At 35.2% G+C, this 20,418-nt stretch overlaps 1 protein-coding gene across 2 annotated transcripts; it reads right to left on the reverse strand.

Moving 5' to 3' along the window:
• LOC123550272 (neuropeptides capa receptor-like) lies at window positions 1–5,520 on the reverse strand. 2 transcript variants are annotated; one of them, XM_053545312.1, is made up of 2 exons: window positions 5,295–5,520; window positions 1–1,500 (listed from the first exon to the last, which is right to left on the reverse strand). In XM_053545312.1, exon 2 carries the CDS (start codon window positions 1,450–1,452, stop codon window positions 418–420), a length of 1,035 nt encoding a protein of 344 aa, XP_053401287.1. In that variant the 5' UTR covers window positions 1,453–1,500; window positions 5,295–5,520; the 3' UTR covers window positions 1–417. The 2 variants fall into 2 exon arrangements, with proteins under 2 accessions (XP_053401287.1, XP_053401288.1); XM_053545313.1 differs by lacking the exon at window positions 5,295–5,520 and adding an exon at window positions 1,789–1,838.
• Between the last annotated feature and the right edge of the window lie 14,898 nt (window positions 5,521–20,418).

Raw genomic sequence — 20,418 nt, forward strand, 5'->3', positions numbered from 1 at the left:
TGAAATAATAAAACTAACAATATACTTGTGATAGTAACTTCAAGGGTGATATACCAAACGAAAAATATGGCAGTGTACGAACCACCAGGATATGACTATTTCAACCCGAATTTGAAATTAAAACACAGTGTGAGAGGAAAGAGTACTTGAACCATTCTCATATTCGATTTTTACATGACTTTGTCCATCTTCCTTTTACTGTATATATGACGTGAAATCACAACAAAAATCAAATATTTAAACGATTATTGAATTAATCCATTGAACTAACTGTCAGCAAAAGACACAACAAAGAAAGTTATTACTGTATATCATGAATCAAATTCAATTGGTGGGACTTGTTGCCGCAAAACTAACAATCTTTGTTTGAATTTAACAGCTTTAGAATGGATGGCATGATATTTTTAACTACACATGTTACGTTTTGGGCGTATGAAGATTTTCAGAGTGATCATACGATCTTATATCATGTCCTGAATGTTTCCTTTTACACGCACGTCGGAAACGTGAGTCGAAAATGCTGTATATAATTGGATTGACTGCACAATTCAAGAAATAGGACCGTGTCAGGATCCTGTACACAGCTTTACTTCCAGTCGAAGAGCCGTCAACAAATATGCTCTTAAACTCCCTCACAATAAGATGTGGGAGGAAACTGAGAACGAACGCCAGCGTTACAAGAAACATAATAAAAGTTGTTTTCCTTGCGCACGCTTGCCTTTGAATATACACTTGTGGTCGGCTTCTCCCAAGACCTTCATTCAAGTTGTGGACATGGCCTCTTACCTTGTGTCCTATCATACAGTATAAAATCAACAATAAAACTACACCAGCTATAAACAAAACAGCAAGTGCAACAGTATATAAAAACGGAAATGACGTTTCTTTTACTTCATCGTCAGTTCCACATTCACTTCCGGTCAAATTGTATTCTGGAATGTCAAATGTTTCCTGTCCATAAACGATTATGGCAGGCCATGAAATAGACATTGCAAGAATAACCGACGAAAAACATAGACATTTTGCAACAACTGCCTTGATTTGCCACCCAAACGGTTTCCATATCTTCCGGAACCGATCTATTGCTATGAAAATTAGCAGGAATGTGGACGAATTTGTACATACACCGTTTATAACTCGCGCCAGTTTGCAAAGCCATTCCAGTTCAAATGTATATTGGTCGAGCACAGTAACTATCTCGAGTGGGATTGCCACACAGCAAGAACACAAATCTACCGCCGCCATACTTAGGACGAAACACTGTACGTTCGAGAATGTGAATTTAGTCCTGTAAATATGAATAACTAAACTGTTTCCAACAATTCCAGTCAGTGATATGATTGACAAATAGATCACAGTTGGTATCAGTTTGTTTAGTTCCTCACTATTCAAGTCCTTCAATGTTGGTATTTCCTGTCTTTGTTGTCCATTTGTCCATTCTGTGCTATTCATCTCTCACGCTAAGCGAATTGCTACCGACTGGCTGTTTGCAATCAAATCCTGCAAAATAAATGTTACATGTACCAGTAACAGTCCGCTACGACAACGTGCTGTTTTAAGTTACTTCAAAAAAATTGTGTAACTGTACTATAAAGTTGCATTACTTAGCTCCTTATACAAACACCGGTCCATAGTTTGTGCTGTTGACCAGTGTATAATTCAACACTAAATTTTGCCGGTCTAAAGTCAAAACATCGTGACAAAGCTTACGAAAACTTATTTTTATCATTATATTGACTAAGATGGACTGCATTTATTGATTCTACTATTTATATTTTAACTTGTTACCAGTGCGCGTATTAATCCCATTCGTATATATATATATATATATATATATATATATATATATCACAAAAATCAAAGTACGTGAAGAATTCTAGTACGGTCTCTGAGTACAGTATTAGGTACACTACATTATAACGATATATCTATAAATGAATCATAACTGCGTAAAAGCATTTATATGTTGACATTTACTGAGAATAGTTATAGTATATTACCGTCCGCATTATTACTACTAAATACAGTTATTAAATCCAGTCTGTAAATCATTAGATAGTTGACATGCATACGTTGTTCTTTGATGTTTCATTTAATCAGAGTTATACAGTACGCTTTTACTGCCAAGTTGGCTGGCGTTGTAACACCAGTCTTTCAGATAACATCAAAATGTTGCAGTGTTGGCTTTAATTGTACATTGTTAATACAGTTAGTTACAATTTATGAAATATATCATGAATTTACGTGCACTTTATATTATAATGCTTATTAAGTAGTACTAAATTTCCTAACAACACCCTTAATATATTTTTTTAGGGAATACACTCTTCCTGAATACATATTGCGAAATGTCATTCAAGTTGTGCTGCAGTTCCATTCCATGTATCATTAGAAAATCATAATTGAGCCGCGCCATGAGAAAACAAATATAGTGGCTTTGCGACCAGCATCCGCACAGTCTGGTCAGGATCCATGCTGTTCGCTAACGGTTTCTCTAATTGCAATCATAAGGGTTTGAAAGCGAAAAGCATGGATGCTGACCAGACTGCGCGGATGCGCATGCTTGTCTTGGTCCATACTGGTCGCAAAGCCACTATGGTGGTTTTCTCATGGTGCGGCTCATATTTAATTGGTTGTGGATAAATATCTTTTAAACAAATGGGCGTGTGGAAGACTCTGACCTTGGTGGAAGAAGCTGATAATGTTAGATAGGGATGTTACTGTAATCTGGATTCTATATTAAGCTGTATATACTTAAGTCAAGAGGAGATCCCACTAATCTGGTTCGTAACAGTAAGTTGCTAAGACAAATTGAAAGAAGACTTTTGGTTTGCAGTAGCCATTATAATTTTAGGAGCACATTATTTTTTATTTAATTTATTGTAGCGATACTTGCAGAACATAAATCTTATAAAATGTCCCATTGGTGATAATGATGTAAACCGTTAGGTTGGTTTTACATTGTGTCGAACCATTTGGTTTATATTATTAAAGTGATGTTAACCGCTACCATGGTTAACACTACAGTGTGTTAACCGCTATCTTGGATAAAAGTAAGTTAACAAGTGGGTCAGTTTTTAGTGTGTTACCACAAGGTCGGTTTATAGTCCGAACTAGGGTTTTCTCGTTACTGCAAAGTATAATTCCTAGTGTCTGCAACTGCTATTAAGTATTGATGAAATCATGCGGCCTTTCCTGCAACTTATTAATACTACTGAAATTGTAAGCATTTTGTTTGATACCCTGCGGTGTAACTTGTTTGTAAGTTGGGAGTATTGTCCTCGAAAAAATGTTTTCTATTGCTAAAATTTTGTTGTGTGTTACTGTTTTCAGAAGTTATCAAATAAATCCCAAAATAGAGAAATAGCCTACCTATAAATATTCTTTAGCTACTGGTATTTGTTTATTTTGAGTTCCGTTGAAATGCGCATGTCAAAAATATTACTAATACTCACAAAAAAATCCTACATCATGCTATAATCATGGTAAAGAGGAATCACTTAAATTTATCCCAGACACAGAATGATTTCCATTAGTATTAAAAATATCACGCATTAATTGTAAGGTAAAACGTACGTTGTTGAGACATACGTTACTGAAACAGGAAAGGATTTAATAAACTCTTGACATCTATTCATTAATGAAGTCATGACCTCGAGGCGATTTGTAATGACAGATAATTTTCTTTGATGTCTTAATGTACATTGAGAATGAATTTGTTTCAAAAGTTGAAGGTGAAACATGTTGCAAAAGCGATTCAGATTGCTTCAGATTTTGTCTGGCTTCCATTTTTATTGTATATGTACATTCGTTATTCTTATGGTAAAAGTAATTTATTGTTATTATATATTTCGGTATTATTATTGTATCTTTGATATTGTTATTCAATGCCGTGTCATTCACATTCTAAGTCTTACCATTGTTACTGTATATTTCGTTATTCTTATTGTATGTTCGATATTCTTATGGTAAAAGTCATTGTTATTCTTGTATTTTGGTGGACGGATGATTTCAAACACAATGTCTTTTATCAAATCGTCAACGGAGAACATAATTGAGCCGTGCCATGAGAAAACCAACATAGTGGCATTGCGACCAGCATGGATCCAGACCAGCCTGCGCATCCGCGCAGTCTGGTCAGGATCCATGCTGTTCGCTAACAGTTTCTCTAATTGCAATAGGCTATGATAGCGAACAACATGGATCGGAAGCGCAGGCTGGTCTGGATCCATGCTGTTCGCAAAGCCACTATGTTGGTTTTCTCATATGGCGCGGCTCATATGGCCCGCCCGGGGCGATCGAACTCGCGACCTTGCGATCGGTAGACCTCCGCTCTCCCTACTGAGCTAAGCGAGAGGGTTGAGTTTTTCTGAGAATACAAAACTGAGAAGTAAACTAAAAAATGTATACAAGATGTTGACACACGTTGTCCTTTTACATAGTGCCGAACAATATGAACATTTAAAACATCAAACGACAATTTTTTATTTATTATTATTTTTGGTATAACATGATGAAATTCGAATAGAAAGTATTTTTTATTTCTACATATCTACTTTATAGTATAACAAAAAATAACTGACTGCAGTACGTTTGTGTGCATAATTATAAATGTATTTCGCCCTTCAGTTACACAAAATGGACCACTTAATTTCACATTCTTAATGAATGATTCACACAGTCCGTGGAGTATGATACTACATGTATACAGATTTCTATTCAATTGTTTGATAATACTAAAACACTTCCTGGCTACAATAAATAAGATTCGGTAATTTTACTTACGGATGCTGCAAATATATACATTTTTATTGCCTCATTTGATAAATTAATTATTTTAATATAACAAAATATAATGTTTACTTCTAAGTATCAGACTTATCGGTTGTAAAATATTTTAACCACTTAGGAAAAGAAATGTCATTCTAGATTTTTTTTTTCATAATAAATTTCACCAAGCTCTCAAGATTTATTTAGAAAGAGAATATGTTTTAAGTCATATCGTTATAATTATGGAGACAGACTTTCTACAGCTTTGAAAATGGAGGAAGATTTCGAATACTTCTCCGGACATTGAAGACACAGACAGACACCTGGGTGGAACCACTGACCTCCTGTAAGCCAACTGAATTCCCAGTATGATTACAACCTTAACCACTCGGTTAGAGGGCTCTTAAAAGTCAATGACCGCATGTGACAACATATATGTATTTGTAATATGAACATAGAAACAATGGTGTTTTGTTGAGTAAATTATTTTAAATCTCAGTACAGAATGAAATATGGTTACTTACAGTTCCTGATATTTCTACATCACAATCACAAACAGAAAGATCTAATTTTTCAATTTATAACATCGTAACAAAGTTCAGCGACTATTATGTCATTTAGAGCGAGCTTTGAACAATTGCGTGACCGGAAAACATCCGCTTGTCTAAATGATGTTAATCCAACACAAAGCAATTAATAAAATGTCACCAAAGCAGCGCACTAACATTAATTGTTATTGATATTTTCTTATCGCACATGAGGGGTGTTCCAAAAGTAATGCTACTCACGTATTATCTTTAATATTTTTAATCGAGGGGTTCGAGCGAAACTTTTCCGGGAACATTGTTAGAAAGATTATGGACTAAATTGTTACTTAGAACAGTTTCAATCGTTCTATGTGAAATCATGTATAAGCTTGTTCAAGCTTAATTTAGTACAAATATAATTTTATGAAAACATTTTACCAGTCTTACGTCAAAATTATTGAAAATATATGTCACTTAGGACTATTTTCAGCAAAACTGATTTAAAAATAATGCAATATTGTCTTAAATTAAAAAAATATTTCCATCTATACGATCAAGATTATTTAGATTATTCTTATGCTCCCGAAGGGAGGCATATTAGTTTTCAACTGTCCGTCCGTCCGTTAGTTAGTTAGTTCGTCACAACGTTAACTTTTTGCATGAAGGCACTTTACTCGCGAACCACTGCACCCAGGACCTTCAAACTTCACATGCTGATAGTACATATTGAGTATACCACCCCTACTGACTTTGGGGTCACCAGGTCAAAGGTCAAGGTCACAGGGGCCAACATTAACTTTTTGCATGAAGGCCTTTTACTCGCGAACCACTGCACCCAGGACCTTCAAACTTCACATGCTGATAGTACTTATTGAGTACACTACCCCTATTTATCTTGGGGTCACCAGGTTAAAGGTCAAGGTCACAGGGGCCAACGTTAACTTTTTGCATGAAGGCAATTTACTCGCGAATCACTGCACCCAGGACCTTTAAACTTCACATGCTGATAGTACTTTATGAGTACACCATCTCTACTGACCTTTGGGTCACCAGGTCAAAGGTCAAGGTCACAGGGGCCAGCGTTAACTTTTTGCATGAAAGCTCTTTACTCGCGAACCACTTCACCCAGGACCTTCAAACTTTACGTGTTGATAGTACTTTATAAGTACATCAATCTTACTGACTTTGGGGTCACCAGTTCAAAGGTCAAGGTCACAGGGGCCAACGTTAACTTTTTGCATGAAGGCACTTTACTCGCAAACCACTTCACCCAGGACCTTCAAACTTCAGGTGCTGATAGCACTTATTGAGTACACCACCCTTACTGACTTTGGGGTCACCAGGTCAAAGGTCAAGGTGCTGCGGGGGCATTTGTCACCATTAGTGACAGCTCTTGTTTTAATTTTTTTTTTCATTGCTTTTACTTAAAGCCGGAGATATTCATGAGAACCCTGGTCCTGATTCCCACATCTCGACATCAACGTCCTCCGTTCTGTTTCTGACATCATGGAAAACTTCAGTCACTCTCTATCTTTTGGTACACTAGAATGTTCAAAGAGAACATCTTACAAGGTGAACTCAATCATTTTGATGTCATTTCTTTCACAGAAACATGGATCGGTTACAACACAAATCTGACTCTATTTGCTTTGACAACTATGCCCCGCAGACCAGGAGATAATCATGACGGTGTTCTTGTCTACGTGAATAAATAGAAATATCTTCAAACCACGTCTCAATAAATGCAGGTTTGATTTTTAAATAATTACATAGAGTGTTCCTTGAACCTGGCGGAGTTGATTGCATTTGGGTAGAAAATCCAATTAATAATAAAAAGTTCCTTGTCTTGTCTAGTATAGAAAACTCAATCGGTCTTGCCTTTGACACAAACATAAACAACATTATTATCGCAAGGGATTTCAATTTAGACATGAAAAAACTACATACACACACACAAAATCAGTGACATGGCGACACAATTACATTAAGATACAAGTAATTATTGAACCTACTCATCATACTGAATCTTCTTACTCTCTCATCGATCTTTTTCTTGTCTCTTCTTGCATGTAGTGTATACATATCTGGAGTCGGTGTGATCCCTTCCACTGTCCAATATTCTGTTGTCTGAATTGTTAAACCAAGAGGCTGCATCTACAGACTTGGGCTCCTTTGAACACCATGACATTGATACACATGTACACAATCTCACTGAACACATATACATGCACCATCCATTTTTTAAAAAAAAAACATATACCTAACAAAATAGCCACAATAAGACAAACAGATCAGCCATGGATACACAACGACATACGCAAATACATCAGAAAAAGAAAACGAGCACATGAACGCAAAATGAGCAACATTGGCACAGTTACAAATAAGTACATAATAAAACAACCCAGCTACTTAGAAACGCAAAATCACATCTCTCATAAAAACTGTCAGATCAGTTGAAAAACGAAAACCTTAAAACATCAGACTAGGCCTACTGGAAAATCAAAAAAAAATCATTGCACCAACAACGCCAAATACAAACGTACAAACTCTGAACTACAACGGTAATCTTATCACCTCTGACACAGAAAAGGCTAACATATTAAACAACTTCTTCCAATCACAAACTACCTTAATTGACACCAACAAAACACTGCCACACACACACACACAACTTATCAAATCATCCGCAACTGAGATCAATCACATTTTAACAGAAGATGAAATATCTACTTCACTCAAGTCATTATCAATTGGTAAAGCTTCTGGACCGGACAATGTAAACAATAGAAATCCAAAGGAACTATCGCACCAACTATCAAAGCCATTTCGCAAGCTTTTCTACAAATCTATTAGCAACAGCAGAGTACCGCCACAATGGAAATTCGCACATGTCAGCGCTGTTTTCAAAAAGAACGACCCTCAATAAGTTTCAAATCACAGACCAATATTATTACTTAGCACCATTAGCAAGGCACAAAAAAAAATATTCACAAGTGAGTATTCAATTATTTCTTACAAAATAACACAATTTCTTCTCTCCAGTCTGGATTTGTACCTAATGATTAACCAACAAACCAAAGAAGTCCATGCAGTCGACGTCTTTTGCGATATCTCTCCAAAGCTTCATAAACTCAAGTCTACAGGACTTTTGGGAAGTCTTGTTTCAAGACTATGTACCAAATTGAAGTCAGAAAGTTACAATGTCTGCTGGTGTCCCTCAATGTTCTATTCTTGGTCGTCTTCATTTTATTGTATTCATCAACGACATTGTTCAGGACATTTATTCTACTATCAAACTGTTTGCTGACGACACAAGCCTGTACATCATTGTTGATAATTCAATTATAGCTGTTGATATTCTTAATTCTGAACTGGGCGAATAACTGACTGGTCGATTTTAACCCATGAAAAACAGAGACTCTTCTTATATCACGTAAACTTAATAAACCTATCCATCCTCCTCTCTCAATGAATGGTTTCCAAATAAATAAAGTTGATTCCCACAAGCACCTTGGAGTTACATTTTCGAACGACGGAAGCTTGCATGAACATATATAGAAAACATCAAAGAGAAGTCCTGGAAACGAATCAACGTCATGAGATCCCTGAAATTCATTCTAGATAGAAACACACTTTAAACTATATATTTATCATTCATAAGGCCATTTCTGGAGTATTCGGAAGTAGTGTGGAGCAATATTACACAACAACAAGAAACAGAGCTTGAGAAAATTCAGTTTGAAGCTAATGTTCATGCACATACTAAAATACATACAAAAATCAAAGAGATATTATGCACTGTCATACTAACCCATATAGATTTACACACGGTACCTTATTCAGACAAAGTCCAAATCAAAGCTAGTGTCTCTATTCTTATCAAAATCCTATTTTTTGCCTCCTACCTGCTTTCTTTGCCACATAGACATGCACATTTTAGTACAACTAACAAATTAACAACCTATTACTTTAATGTTATATTATTTTTTATTTCGTTTTTGCGTTCGCGCGTGTAACAATAAAACAAATGTAGATGAATAAACTGCAAGCAATTCATATTATCAATCACTTTATAAGTTACCGTGATTTAACATGATAAACGTAAATATTTAAGGAGAAAATTTCAACTAAGCTTACAGCTTCCAACTAAATCCTGTATGCCATTTTGTAAATGAATTGTGATTCATAAAATGTTGTTTAAATCAAATGAAATAGTTTATTAAGGTAAATATGCACATTCGTATCAAACAATGTCTACAATGTAGAATTTGATTAAACCCTGATTTTTTTTTTCAAAACTTCAAAATATACCTAGAACATTCGGCAAATAAAAAGATAGGGTCGTGGGATTTGTTTATTGCTAGAATGATTTGAAAATAAAATTGATCTCGTACAAGTTTTCATGAAGGGAGCCTATTTTGATCACATCTCCGCTAATAGATTTTTTTTCTACACTGTAGATTTTAATTAAACTTCTCACAGTCGTGAATAAACATATGGCCTATAATTTGATGAAATAAATTGTATAGGTCCGTTTGCTTGTTTTTGAGATATTTGTCCATAGTTTAAGAAATCCGCGCATTTCAAGCTAATTTTAAGACATTTATTTTGGAATTATTTAACGTGTTAGATGTTTTAATATCATATTTTAACTTTAGAAAGACAGTAAAGTTCCTGTTGTAATAAATTTACTCACCGGATGCCATTAGTTCATAAAATGATTTTCATTTCCGAACTCCGGATCCAGGTAAGACTTTATTCTATTTGACGTTACGCAATCAAACGTTCAGAACTACCTTAAGGTAATATGAGCCACCTAACGAAAGTCAACGGACCGTTATGAAATTTTGCCGAATCAAAGTTGACGATATTTCCGATTGACTGGTATTTTTTTCATTTTTCTGTTATTCTCCATTCTGCTGCTGTAAATCTTCAAACATGACCACTAACGTCATTTTTTCAGCAGAGCGCAAAATGACGTACTTGACTGGTTTTTCGATTATCGTTTTTATATACAACTAAAAAAACGGCAAAAATCCTTTATTTTCAAGTTTATATTAAAATTATCTCTCCAGTGATATATAATATGTCATGTTTATTTCAACGTCACATCAGAGGCAAGCGATTTATGAACGCAAAATACGTAAAACTGACGTTGAGTTTCACCCGAAATTTCGCGTAAAAACGCCTATATCTTAAAAACTGAGATAGTTTTTTTGAATAAATTTCAACAGAAGTACAAAATTTCAATTGCTATCGAGTCCTTAAAAGAAAAATGAGGGTCACCGATTTTGATTTCGCTCTATTTACCGTTGCGCTTCCCCTACCCCCAGTAAAAAATAACGATGTTTTCATACTTATTTCGTAAATTTCCATTAATTCAAATTCAGTGTCTTCTTCTGTTGGTGGATATAATGAAATAATATCAGTTTCTGCTGTTGGATATAATGAAATGATATCACAATAATGATAAAATGAAGACGTTTTTTTGTTTATTAAATTTTTCAAACAGATTAATGTATTCTACAAAATGTTCTATACATGACAAACAGATATGTTTTATTACAGACAATTTTGCCTAAGTGCCTGTGCACTCTATATAGTATTTTGAAGAGTGCGCAGTTTATGATTTCATCTTTACATAGAAACAGTTTACAGAAATTTAGATTACGCATACAGTACTCTAATGAGGAGAGAAAGGAATTTGTCCCATAAGTTTATTTAGGGTGTTAAGAATCACATGTACCTCCAAGACGTTCACACTGCAAAGTTTCGCTCGTGGTACTTTTGATTAATGTTTAGTACTTTAACAAAATACTTGTTTTGTTTATATATCCCGGTAAACAAATGTTACAAACAACACCGAGGATAGTATGCGCCTGATATCAGAAGACGCAGGTTCATACATGTGCTATATATCCCGACAAAATTATAAACGTCTGCTGGAAATTAAGCAGTAAATTGAATAAAATGCTCACAAAACGTGAGCACGGCTTTATATATTACCCTATTTTATAATTTAATTTTATACTACAGTCATGTTTTACAAAGTCTCCATTTTATTTTCTGGCCACATTTGGTTAATTAAACTATCTACCGTACGCATGCTTTCAATGCGTTTAAAATGAGACATTTAAAATTGTGACATTTGTATGGTTTGAACCTACGTCTCCTGATATCAGACGCAAACTTTCATCAGTGTAGTCAATCTAGATGACGATCTTAACATTTGAGCCAAGCCATGAGAAAACCAACCAAGTGCGTTTGCGACCAGCATGGACCCAGACCAGCCTGCGCATCCACGCATTCTGGTCATGGTTCATGCTGTTCGCTAACAGTTTCTCTAATTGCAATAGGCTTTGAAAGCGAACAGCATGGATCCTGACCAGACAGACTGCGCGGATGCGCATGCTGGTCGTAAAGCCACTATGTTGGTTTTCTCATTTATGTTTTGACGTTTAAGTGACAGATATTGAGCAGTCACTGTAGTAGTATGAATGACAAAGCAACTAAAATATAAAAAAGAATGTGTAAGAACAAATAATCAGTCTTTATATTTCCAAACTGCACTTTTAGCCCCGATAATCTATTTTAATAGGACCTATGTAAAAACTGCACTCATTTATCGAAATAACTGCATTTTTATTAAGACCGCACCGTCTTCTGCGTTTTCTTATAAACCATTTTATCTTGGTTACCTCACACGAACCGGCAAACTGAACTTCCGGCGGGATAGTTCGAACTTGTACCTGTTTCCTCTCCAGATAACGGTTTGTGCACACAAGTCACGAACAGAATTATTTTCTAGAACGGTTCGTTTTGTCCCTATCGTGCGTTCGACAGAATACCAAAGTAAGATAAAAATACACTGATATGGAAATATCCAGTACTGGCATGATTTGTTTTTTTTTTTTTGGGGGGGGGGGGGGGGGGTTTAACGCCGTTTTTCAATAGTATTTCAGCCATGTAACGGCGGGCAGTTAACCTAACCAGTGTTACTGGATTCTGTACAAACCTGTTCTCCGCAAGTAACTGCCAACTTCCCCACATGAATCAGAGGTGGAGGACTAATGATATCAGACACAATGTCGTTTATCAAATAGTCACGGAGAACATACGCCCCGCCCGAGGATCGAACTCGCGACCCCGAGATCCGTAGACCAACGCTCTTACCTACTGAGCTAAGCGGGCGGGCCAGTACTGGCATGAAGCATACCTGCGTGAACATAAATTTAAAAGTTAACGAAGTCTAAAATGAACACCAAAATATCCGGTAATAGAATCTCTTTAAGATTGACTACAAACATTTTGCTTAGAACTTTAACATTTGATGTGCTTCACTTTTCTGCTAAGGTTTTAGCGTTTTGACAAATGTTTTTAATTTTATTAAATTTAAACAAAGTTTGCTTAAGAACTGAAGCTGCAACTACAAATAAAAATCAGCGTATTCTAGGTGAATACAACTTTCGGCTAAAATGCACTTTACCGATACGTATATCCTGTTTCAATAAAAAGGACTCTTTGTGTTTCTGTGTCATGTATAGGAGAGCAATTTCCTGAAATTATTCATTTATTTCAATGATTTCATTTAATCATATCTTCTTTTTTATCATTACTGGAATTTAATAGCATTATATCCACTAACAGAAACAGAAACGGAATTAAAATTTATGAAAATTTACGAAATATGTATAAAAACGTTGTTATTTTTTACTGGGGGTAGGGATAGCGCCACGGTAAATAGAGCGAAATCTAAAACGGTGACCCCCATTTTTCTTTTACGGAATCGATAGCGATTGAAATTTTGCACGCTTGCTCAAATTTATTCAAAAAACTATCTGACAGTTTCTGAAATATAGGCGTCTTCACGCAAAATTTTGGGTAAAACTCGACGTCAGTTTTGCGTGTTTTGCGTTCATAAATCGTTTGCCTCTGATGTGACGTCGAAATAAACATGACATATTATATATCATTGGAGAGATAATTTTAATATAAACTTGAAAATAAAGAATTTTTGCCGTATTTTAGTTGTATATAAAAACGATAATCGAAAAACTAGTCAAGTACGTCATTTTGCGCTCTGCTGAAAAAATGACGTTAGTGGTCATGTTTGAAGATTTACAGCAGCAAAATGGAGAATAACAGAAAAATGAAAAAAATACCAGTCAATCGGAAATATCGTCAATTTTGATTCGGCAAAATTTCATAACGGTCCGTTGACTTTCGTTAGGTGGCGCATATTACCTTAAGAAATTGTGTTCCAATAGATTATCATTCAGGTTTCTAAGCAGTTCCACCATTAAATTCAAACTGTAAACATTTGAACATGGCGACACACTTAGTCTGGCTACCGGCTAGATAATCTTTTTTTTTAGAAAAAAAAATGTTATATATTCTGATTTCATCAGTCTTTGTTCAGATTAGAAAAGGGACATAATTATACAAAATTTAATTACCCTCAGGAGTTATCTCAGGGTTTATAGTTTTTATAGTTTACATAGGGTCTGAACACAGACTACGACACACTATACATGTAGGACTTTTAACAAGTTTGATTTCTCTATAAAAGCTAGGTTAAGATTCGGTTTATAATTCGGTTCCGTTTATGTGAAATGACCCATAGGTCATATTGCGTTACTTTGGTTCGGTTTTTCGTCCGGTTCCTGTTCGGAGTATAATGATAGAATCAGAATAAACGCAACATGTTCGTACAATAGTTATTATAATAGAGGCTCGATCTGGGATGCTGTATTCGACTCGAGTGGATTTGCTAGATCGGATCTCACCGAGCGTGATCCGTCCTTGCAAAATCTACGAGAGCCGAATACAAAATCCCAGATCTAGTTACTGTTGTAATGACCCTTTTATTATATACCTCCACGTTTTTGTCGTTGTTTCGTTATCGAACAAAAATATCAATGTTTGTCGATGTAAAAATAAAAATGAGTGAAGTTAGTATTTGTGTGCGCTAAACTGTGCCAGGTCATGCATATTAAATGAAAGTAGTCCGGCAACATACAATACAAAAGGTACAATATGGAATTTATTTTTTATGCCTGTTCACGGATTCTTTTAAACTGAAATTGGTGATTATTTTATAGATCTTTTTCAACTTTTAATTATCAAATATACTTAAATCAAGTAAATACTAAGATATAAACGATTGCACTTAAGAGTTTCATCCCATAGGCTTAAGGTAGAAACCGGAAGGTGGAATAATACACCATTTGAAAATAGAATTTGTCTAATCTGTAATAACAAACTTTTGCTAGAATGCGTTTTGTTTAATGATTTAAGGAAGAAATGTATTAAGCCATATTTTTTAAAAAAGACCGAGCATGCACAAAGCAATCAAATTGTTAACATGTCATACGAAATTTATCTATTTTTATATATAGCGCCTTTGAAAACAGAGAATCTTATGTGTAATTGTTTAATTCACAGTCAGTAACTTTAAATACTCAGACAGTATTCAAACTTTATATTTTTTCTTTCTGATTGTACTTCTACCGTACTGGAACTAAAATACATAGTCTCCTGTTACAACCTTGCAATTGTTAGGAAAACTGTATTAGTTGTCACAGCGAGGTGTATTTTTCATGCATGTACTTATACTCTTAACGATACTTCCGCCATCGACAATCCTTTTCAGAATGTATTATTAATTGTCAAGTTTTTACCAAGTTTGTTCAAATTATCCCCATGTGGTTAAAACTAGCTCCGCCCCGGGGGTCACATGGTTTAAATAGAATTGTATAGGGAAAAACTTTAAATAATTCTTGTCTTAAACAATAAGGCCCAGAGCTTAGATATTTATTATTTGGCATGCTGTAGTGGTTCTCAAACAAGATTGTTCAAATCATGACCCTGTGGTCAATATATGCTACGCCCAGGGGGTCCCTTGTTTTACATTGACTTATAAAGGAAAAATATTTAAAAAATCTCCTTGTACAGAACTATTAGGCCCAGAACTTATATATTTGGTATTTAGTATTGGCTAGAGGTCAGCTATCAAGTTTGTTTAATCATGACCCAGGGATCTACTGACCTACTTTTTCGTTTTTGAAGTTAAGCATAGAAAGTTGGTCCACAGGTATAATGTGAGCTTTTGGTCTATAGCCCATTTAATAGATAAGAATGAAATAACAGGAGCAATAACACTTTATTAATATAAGCATCAGACAGTAGTTAAATATGTTCTAGTTACATAATATTAATTGTCACCTGTTTTCACGACCTTTGTTCACATATGACCAAATAGTAGCTGGCTGAATCACTGGCTATCACAAATTTAAAGTGTCTGAAATTGTCAGGACCAGCAAAATGAACCAATCAGAACCCTGCATTAATCCAGGGAGTCAGGCAGGAATTTACTATTCCTGGAAGCAAAGCAGCCATATTGCCAGGACAATGCCACAAAAATCAAACTTTCAACTACAGTTATGGCTATAAAGCAAAGTTAACTTAATAAAAAGTTCAATTACAACATATTCTGAAAAAGGCCTACAGACACTACTTACAATAATTTGTTACTCTTATGAAAGGTTATTGGCAATTGAAAATTCCTAGTGGACAGGAATTTGAATCTTACCGCCTGGAAAACTTAAAGGTCAAACAGGTGAATGATATTACACAAAATTACAGAAAACAGACAAAATAAAAGTGAAATTTACATATTCCTAAGACAAAATGAAACTTATTCATCCTTTACATACAATAGATTGTCACTTATAAGCTGTCTCTGACTTAAGATTAGGATATAAATGCAGAAATCATGGGAGACAAATCCGTAAGAACAATAATAAACCGCCAGGATTAGATTAGAGATATTCAATTGAGAATTTCTACAAAAAGGTAATATTTCATGTCTATATATTGTATCCTACAGTAATTAATGTCCTATAAATGTCCATTATGCAAAATATACACAGTCATTTTCCTATAATAAGTGTTTTTACTGATGTAGACAGTACAGTCTCAGGTCGGAATTCCTGGCAGAGGTAAGGGTGTTTTCAATGTTTATTTCTAATAAATTCTGAATGTAAATAATGTTCCAGTAGTATCAGTATTGTAGATTATGGAGATGTCCTAGTTAAACTGTTAATGCTTTCCATTCTAAATGTTTTTCTGTGAAGAATGATGGGGATTGTCTGAAAGAATTTATGAAAGTCCGAGGAACCCTACTTCCCTTACATTATTTTTTTTATACAAATTTCAATACTCATCTTGAATAGTCTTAATCTTGACCTACTGACCTACTTTCTTGTTTTTGAAGCTACAACATTGAAATTTGGACCGTGTGTTTAATTTTTGATAGAGATTTCAATACTCATCTTCAATATTCTAAACCCTGACCTACTGACCTACTTTCTTGTTTTTGAAGCTGTAGCAAAGAGATTAAGCCCACTTGTATAATTTTTTAACAGTTTTCAATTGTTATCTTGAATAATCTTTACCATGACTTACTCACCTAGTTTTTTGGTTGTTTTTTAAGCTTTAGCAAAGAAATTTGTTCTAGCAAGCAAGTAAACTCAGGTGAGCGATATATGGCCATCATGGCCCTCTTAAACTAAGTTGTGGGAACGACATAATACTAGTATTAGAGGTATTTTAGTAATTTGTGACCACAACTTATCATCAGAGTTTATTTTTTTGGTAACTAGAGTTTATGTTTAGTAATTTGTGGCCACAACTTATCAGTGTGAGAATATATTTAGTAACTTGTGGCCACAACTTATTAACAGTAGTTTATTTTGCATGAATCTCAAAACAGAAATTGGAACAAGATGGCCATGATGGCCCTATATCGCTCACAGTACAACAGCTATCAGTACAGGTTTTGGACAAGAAGATTTTCAAAGTTTTTCCCTGTATAAGTCTGTATAAACCATTGCCTCAGGGCAGGGCCATATTTGACTCTAGTGATATAATTTGAACAATCTTCGTAGAGGCCCATTAGATGATGTTACATATCAAATATCAAAGCCCCAGACCCTGTGGTTTTATATAAACTACATAGACAAGTGTAAGAGATCAGGTAAGAAAGTCATATATAAGTAAGCACTGAAATCTTTTCCCAGCTGTGTGAACATGCTTCAAATGTCAAATTGATGCTAAAATATTAGAAAGTAGGTCAGTAGGTCACATTCATTCATGGTCACTGAAAGTCAGTTAAGATCGATGTGCAAAACTGTATATGTCATCCAAATTTCAAGACTGTATCTTAAAAAAAACACACAAGAAAATAGATCAGTAGGTCAATGTCACAGTCAAATGATCCCTAATTACTTAGGGCCATCAGGTAATTATAATTAAACAGTCTAGGAAATATGATAAGAATTTTTTTAATCATGTTTTCCTATATAACTCATATAACAAGTGACCCCCGGGCCGGGGCCCCTTTTCACCCCAGGGGCATTTGAACAATCTTGTTGGAGAACCACTAGGCAATGCAACATACCAAATATCAAAAGCCTAGGCCTTGCAGTTTCAGACAAGAAGAATTTAAAAAAAAATTCTATGTAAGTCTTTGTAAAACTTAGGACCCCGGGGCCTCTTTTCACTCCAGAGTAATAATTTGAATAATCTTGATAGAAGACCACTAGATGATGCTACATACCAATTATCAAAGCCCTGGGACCTGTGGTTTTGGACAAGAATATTTTCAATCTTTTCCCTATATAAGTCTATAGAAACCATGTGACACCCGGTGCGGGGCCATATTTGACCCTAGGGGGATAATTTGAACAATCTTTATAAACGACTACTAGATGACGCTACATACCAAATATCTAAGCCATAGCAACATGAGTTTTGTGTGGAATTCAAATCTTTGAATAATTTGCTACATACCAAATATCTAAGCCATTGCAACATTAGTTTTGTGTGGAATTCAAATCTTTGAATATTTTTTAAAGAAGAACATCAAAGGAACATGCCTCTGAAGTTTCATCAAAATTGGCCTGGTTGTTTAGGAGGAGATGTTGTTTAAAGGAAAGTGTGGACGGACATCAGACGGACGCCGGACGGTGAGCGATCAAAATAGCTCACCCTGAGCACTTTGTGCTCAGGTGAGCTAAAATAAACTATTGTTAATACGTTATGGCCACAAGTTACTAAAAATAAACTCTGACAGATAAGTTGTGGTCACAAGTTACTAAAAATACCTCTAATATTATGTCGTTCCCACAACTTTAATAGTTAAAAATAAAATACCGACCATGTCACTTCCATGCTCCCGTACGTATACTGTATAATAAAAAGTGATATTCATCTTCTACATTAAGTACATTTCCTTTTAGATATTTTATATATTTCTATGTCTGCTAGTTCCAATGTTAAAATGACGAGACGCCATTCGTAGTTTAGCAATACTATATTGCATTTATTCAGATATATTCAGATGTCTCAAATGTGAGTTTAAGTTCTTTAAACAAAAGAAGATCTGTGATACATTTTTTGTCCCTAATTGCTGATCAAGTAATCTTGTTCTTAATAACGGAAAAAATATATTAATATTAACCGATTCAAAATATGCATCATACATCTTTAACTTGAACAAAGATTCTTGTAACAAATATTTTACTTTAGAAACACATTTGACCAAAGTCCTATTTCTTTCAGCTAAGTGCAGTTGTAAATAATCATTACTTTTTCTCTAAAAGTAATTTTCAAAAATGTGTTGTAACTTTCAAAAATATTAAGCAATGGTGATTCATTCTTATTAGTCCAATCATAAGCAATGGAAATCTACCCGTTTCATCATAAAATGCACCGTTTCGTAAAACGAGTCTGTCCTTCCCTGTTCGATTTCTTGGGAAGTGCTGACCAGATTGCTGACCAGATTGCACTTTGAAATTCGAATCGCAAACTTCTGACAAGTTTTCAGTTCGCAGTTTCATTCGCAGTCTGCAAACTGTGAACTTAAGACCAACGTTATCAATAGTGTTTGCTTATATGCAATAACGTTTTAGTAAGGCGACCTTTCTGGTCCTGTGACCCGTAGTATATATAGCAGTTCCCGACCCTACGTATCGTGATACAGATGGGCGGCTTTAGGATAGTGTCAAAACAGCTGGGACTGTTACCAAGAATAATAATGGACATGGGAATATGGACTGTGAAAGTATGGGGTATGGGATCATGGGGATGTGGGGTATGCACGCAAGTGAACAAATTTCATTTATAACCCAATCATCAGGTTACTTTACGCATACTCTTTCTGTTTGAGAAACGTGTGTGTGTGATTTATTCTGCATGGATTTGGGACAGAAACGAGTATGAACCTTTGAAAATGCCACGTTGACGAACTTTGAAAATCGCTTCCCAACATAGCGCTCTCCAGCAATATGTCGCTTTCCAACAACATGATGCTCTCCAACAACTAGATGCTTTCCAAAAATCATAACTCTCATGGCGCTTTTTTAAAACATGATGCTCTCTAACAAAATGATTCTCTTCAACAACATGGCGTTCTTCAACAACATGACACTCTCCAACTACATGATGCTGTCAAAAACATGGCGCTCTATAAAAACATGATGCTGCCAAACAACGTTACACTCTCCAACAACATGATGCTGCCAAACAACGTGGATCTCTCCAACAACATGCATATGATGCTGCCAAACAACGTGGCGCTCTCCAACAACATAATGCTGCCAAACAACGTGGCACTCTCCAACAACATGATGCTGTCAAACAACATGGCGCTCTCCAACAACATGATGCTCTCCAAAATCATGGCTCTCATTGTGCTCTCCAACATGATGCTCTTTTACATCATGACGCTCTTCAACAACATACTACTCTCTAAAATCATGATGCTCTCCTTCAATATTCTCCTACATTATGATGTTGTCCAACAACATGTTGCTCTCTATCAACACGATTCTCTCCAACTATATGTTGCTCTCCAACAACATGATGGTCTACAACAATATGATGCTCTCCAACAACATGATTCTCTCCAACAACATGACGCTTTCCAACAACATGGCGCTCTCCAACATGGAGCTGTCCCAAAACAAGTTTCTCTCTAACAATGTAATGCTCTCTAAGCACTGGATGCTCTCCAGCAACATGATACTTTCCAACATCATAAAGAATACACGTATTT

This window comes from Mercenaria mercenaria, chromosome 6 (genome assembly GCF_021730395.1).
Source record: "Mercenaria mercenaria strain notata chromosome 6, MADL_Memer_1, whole genome shotgun sequence".
Taxonomy (NCBI): Eukaryota; Metazoa; Mollusca; class Bivalvia; order Venerida; family Veneridae; genus Mercenaria; species Mercenaria mercenaria.

What these genes read in the sequence shown, in the direction of transcription:
- LOC123550272 (XM_053545312.1), bottom strand. Translation starts at nt 1,452, where the DNA reads ATGAATAGCACAGAATGGACAAATGGACAACAAAGACAGGAAATACCA.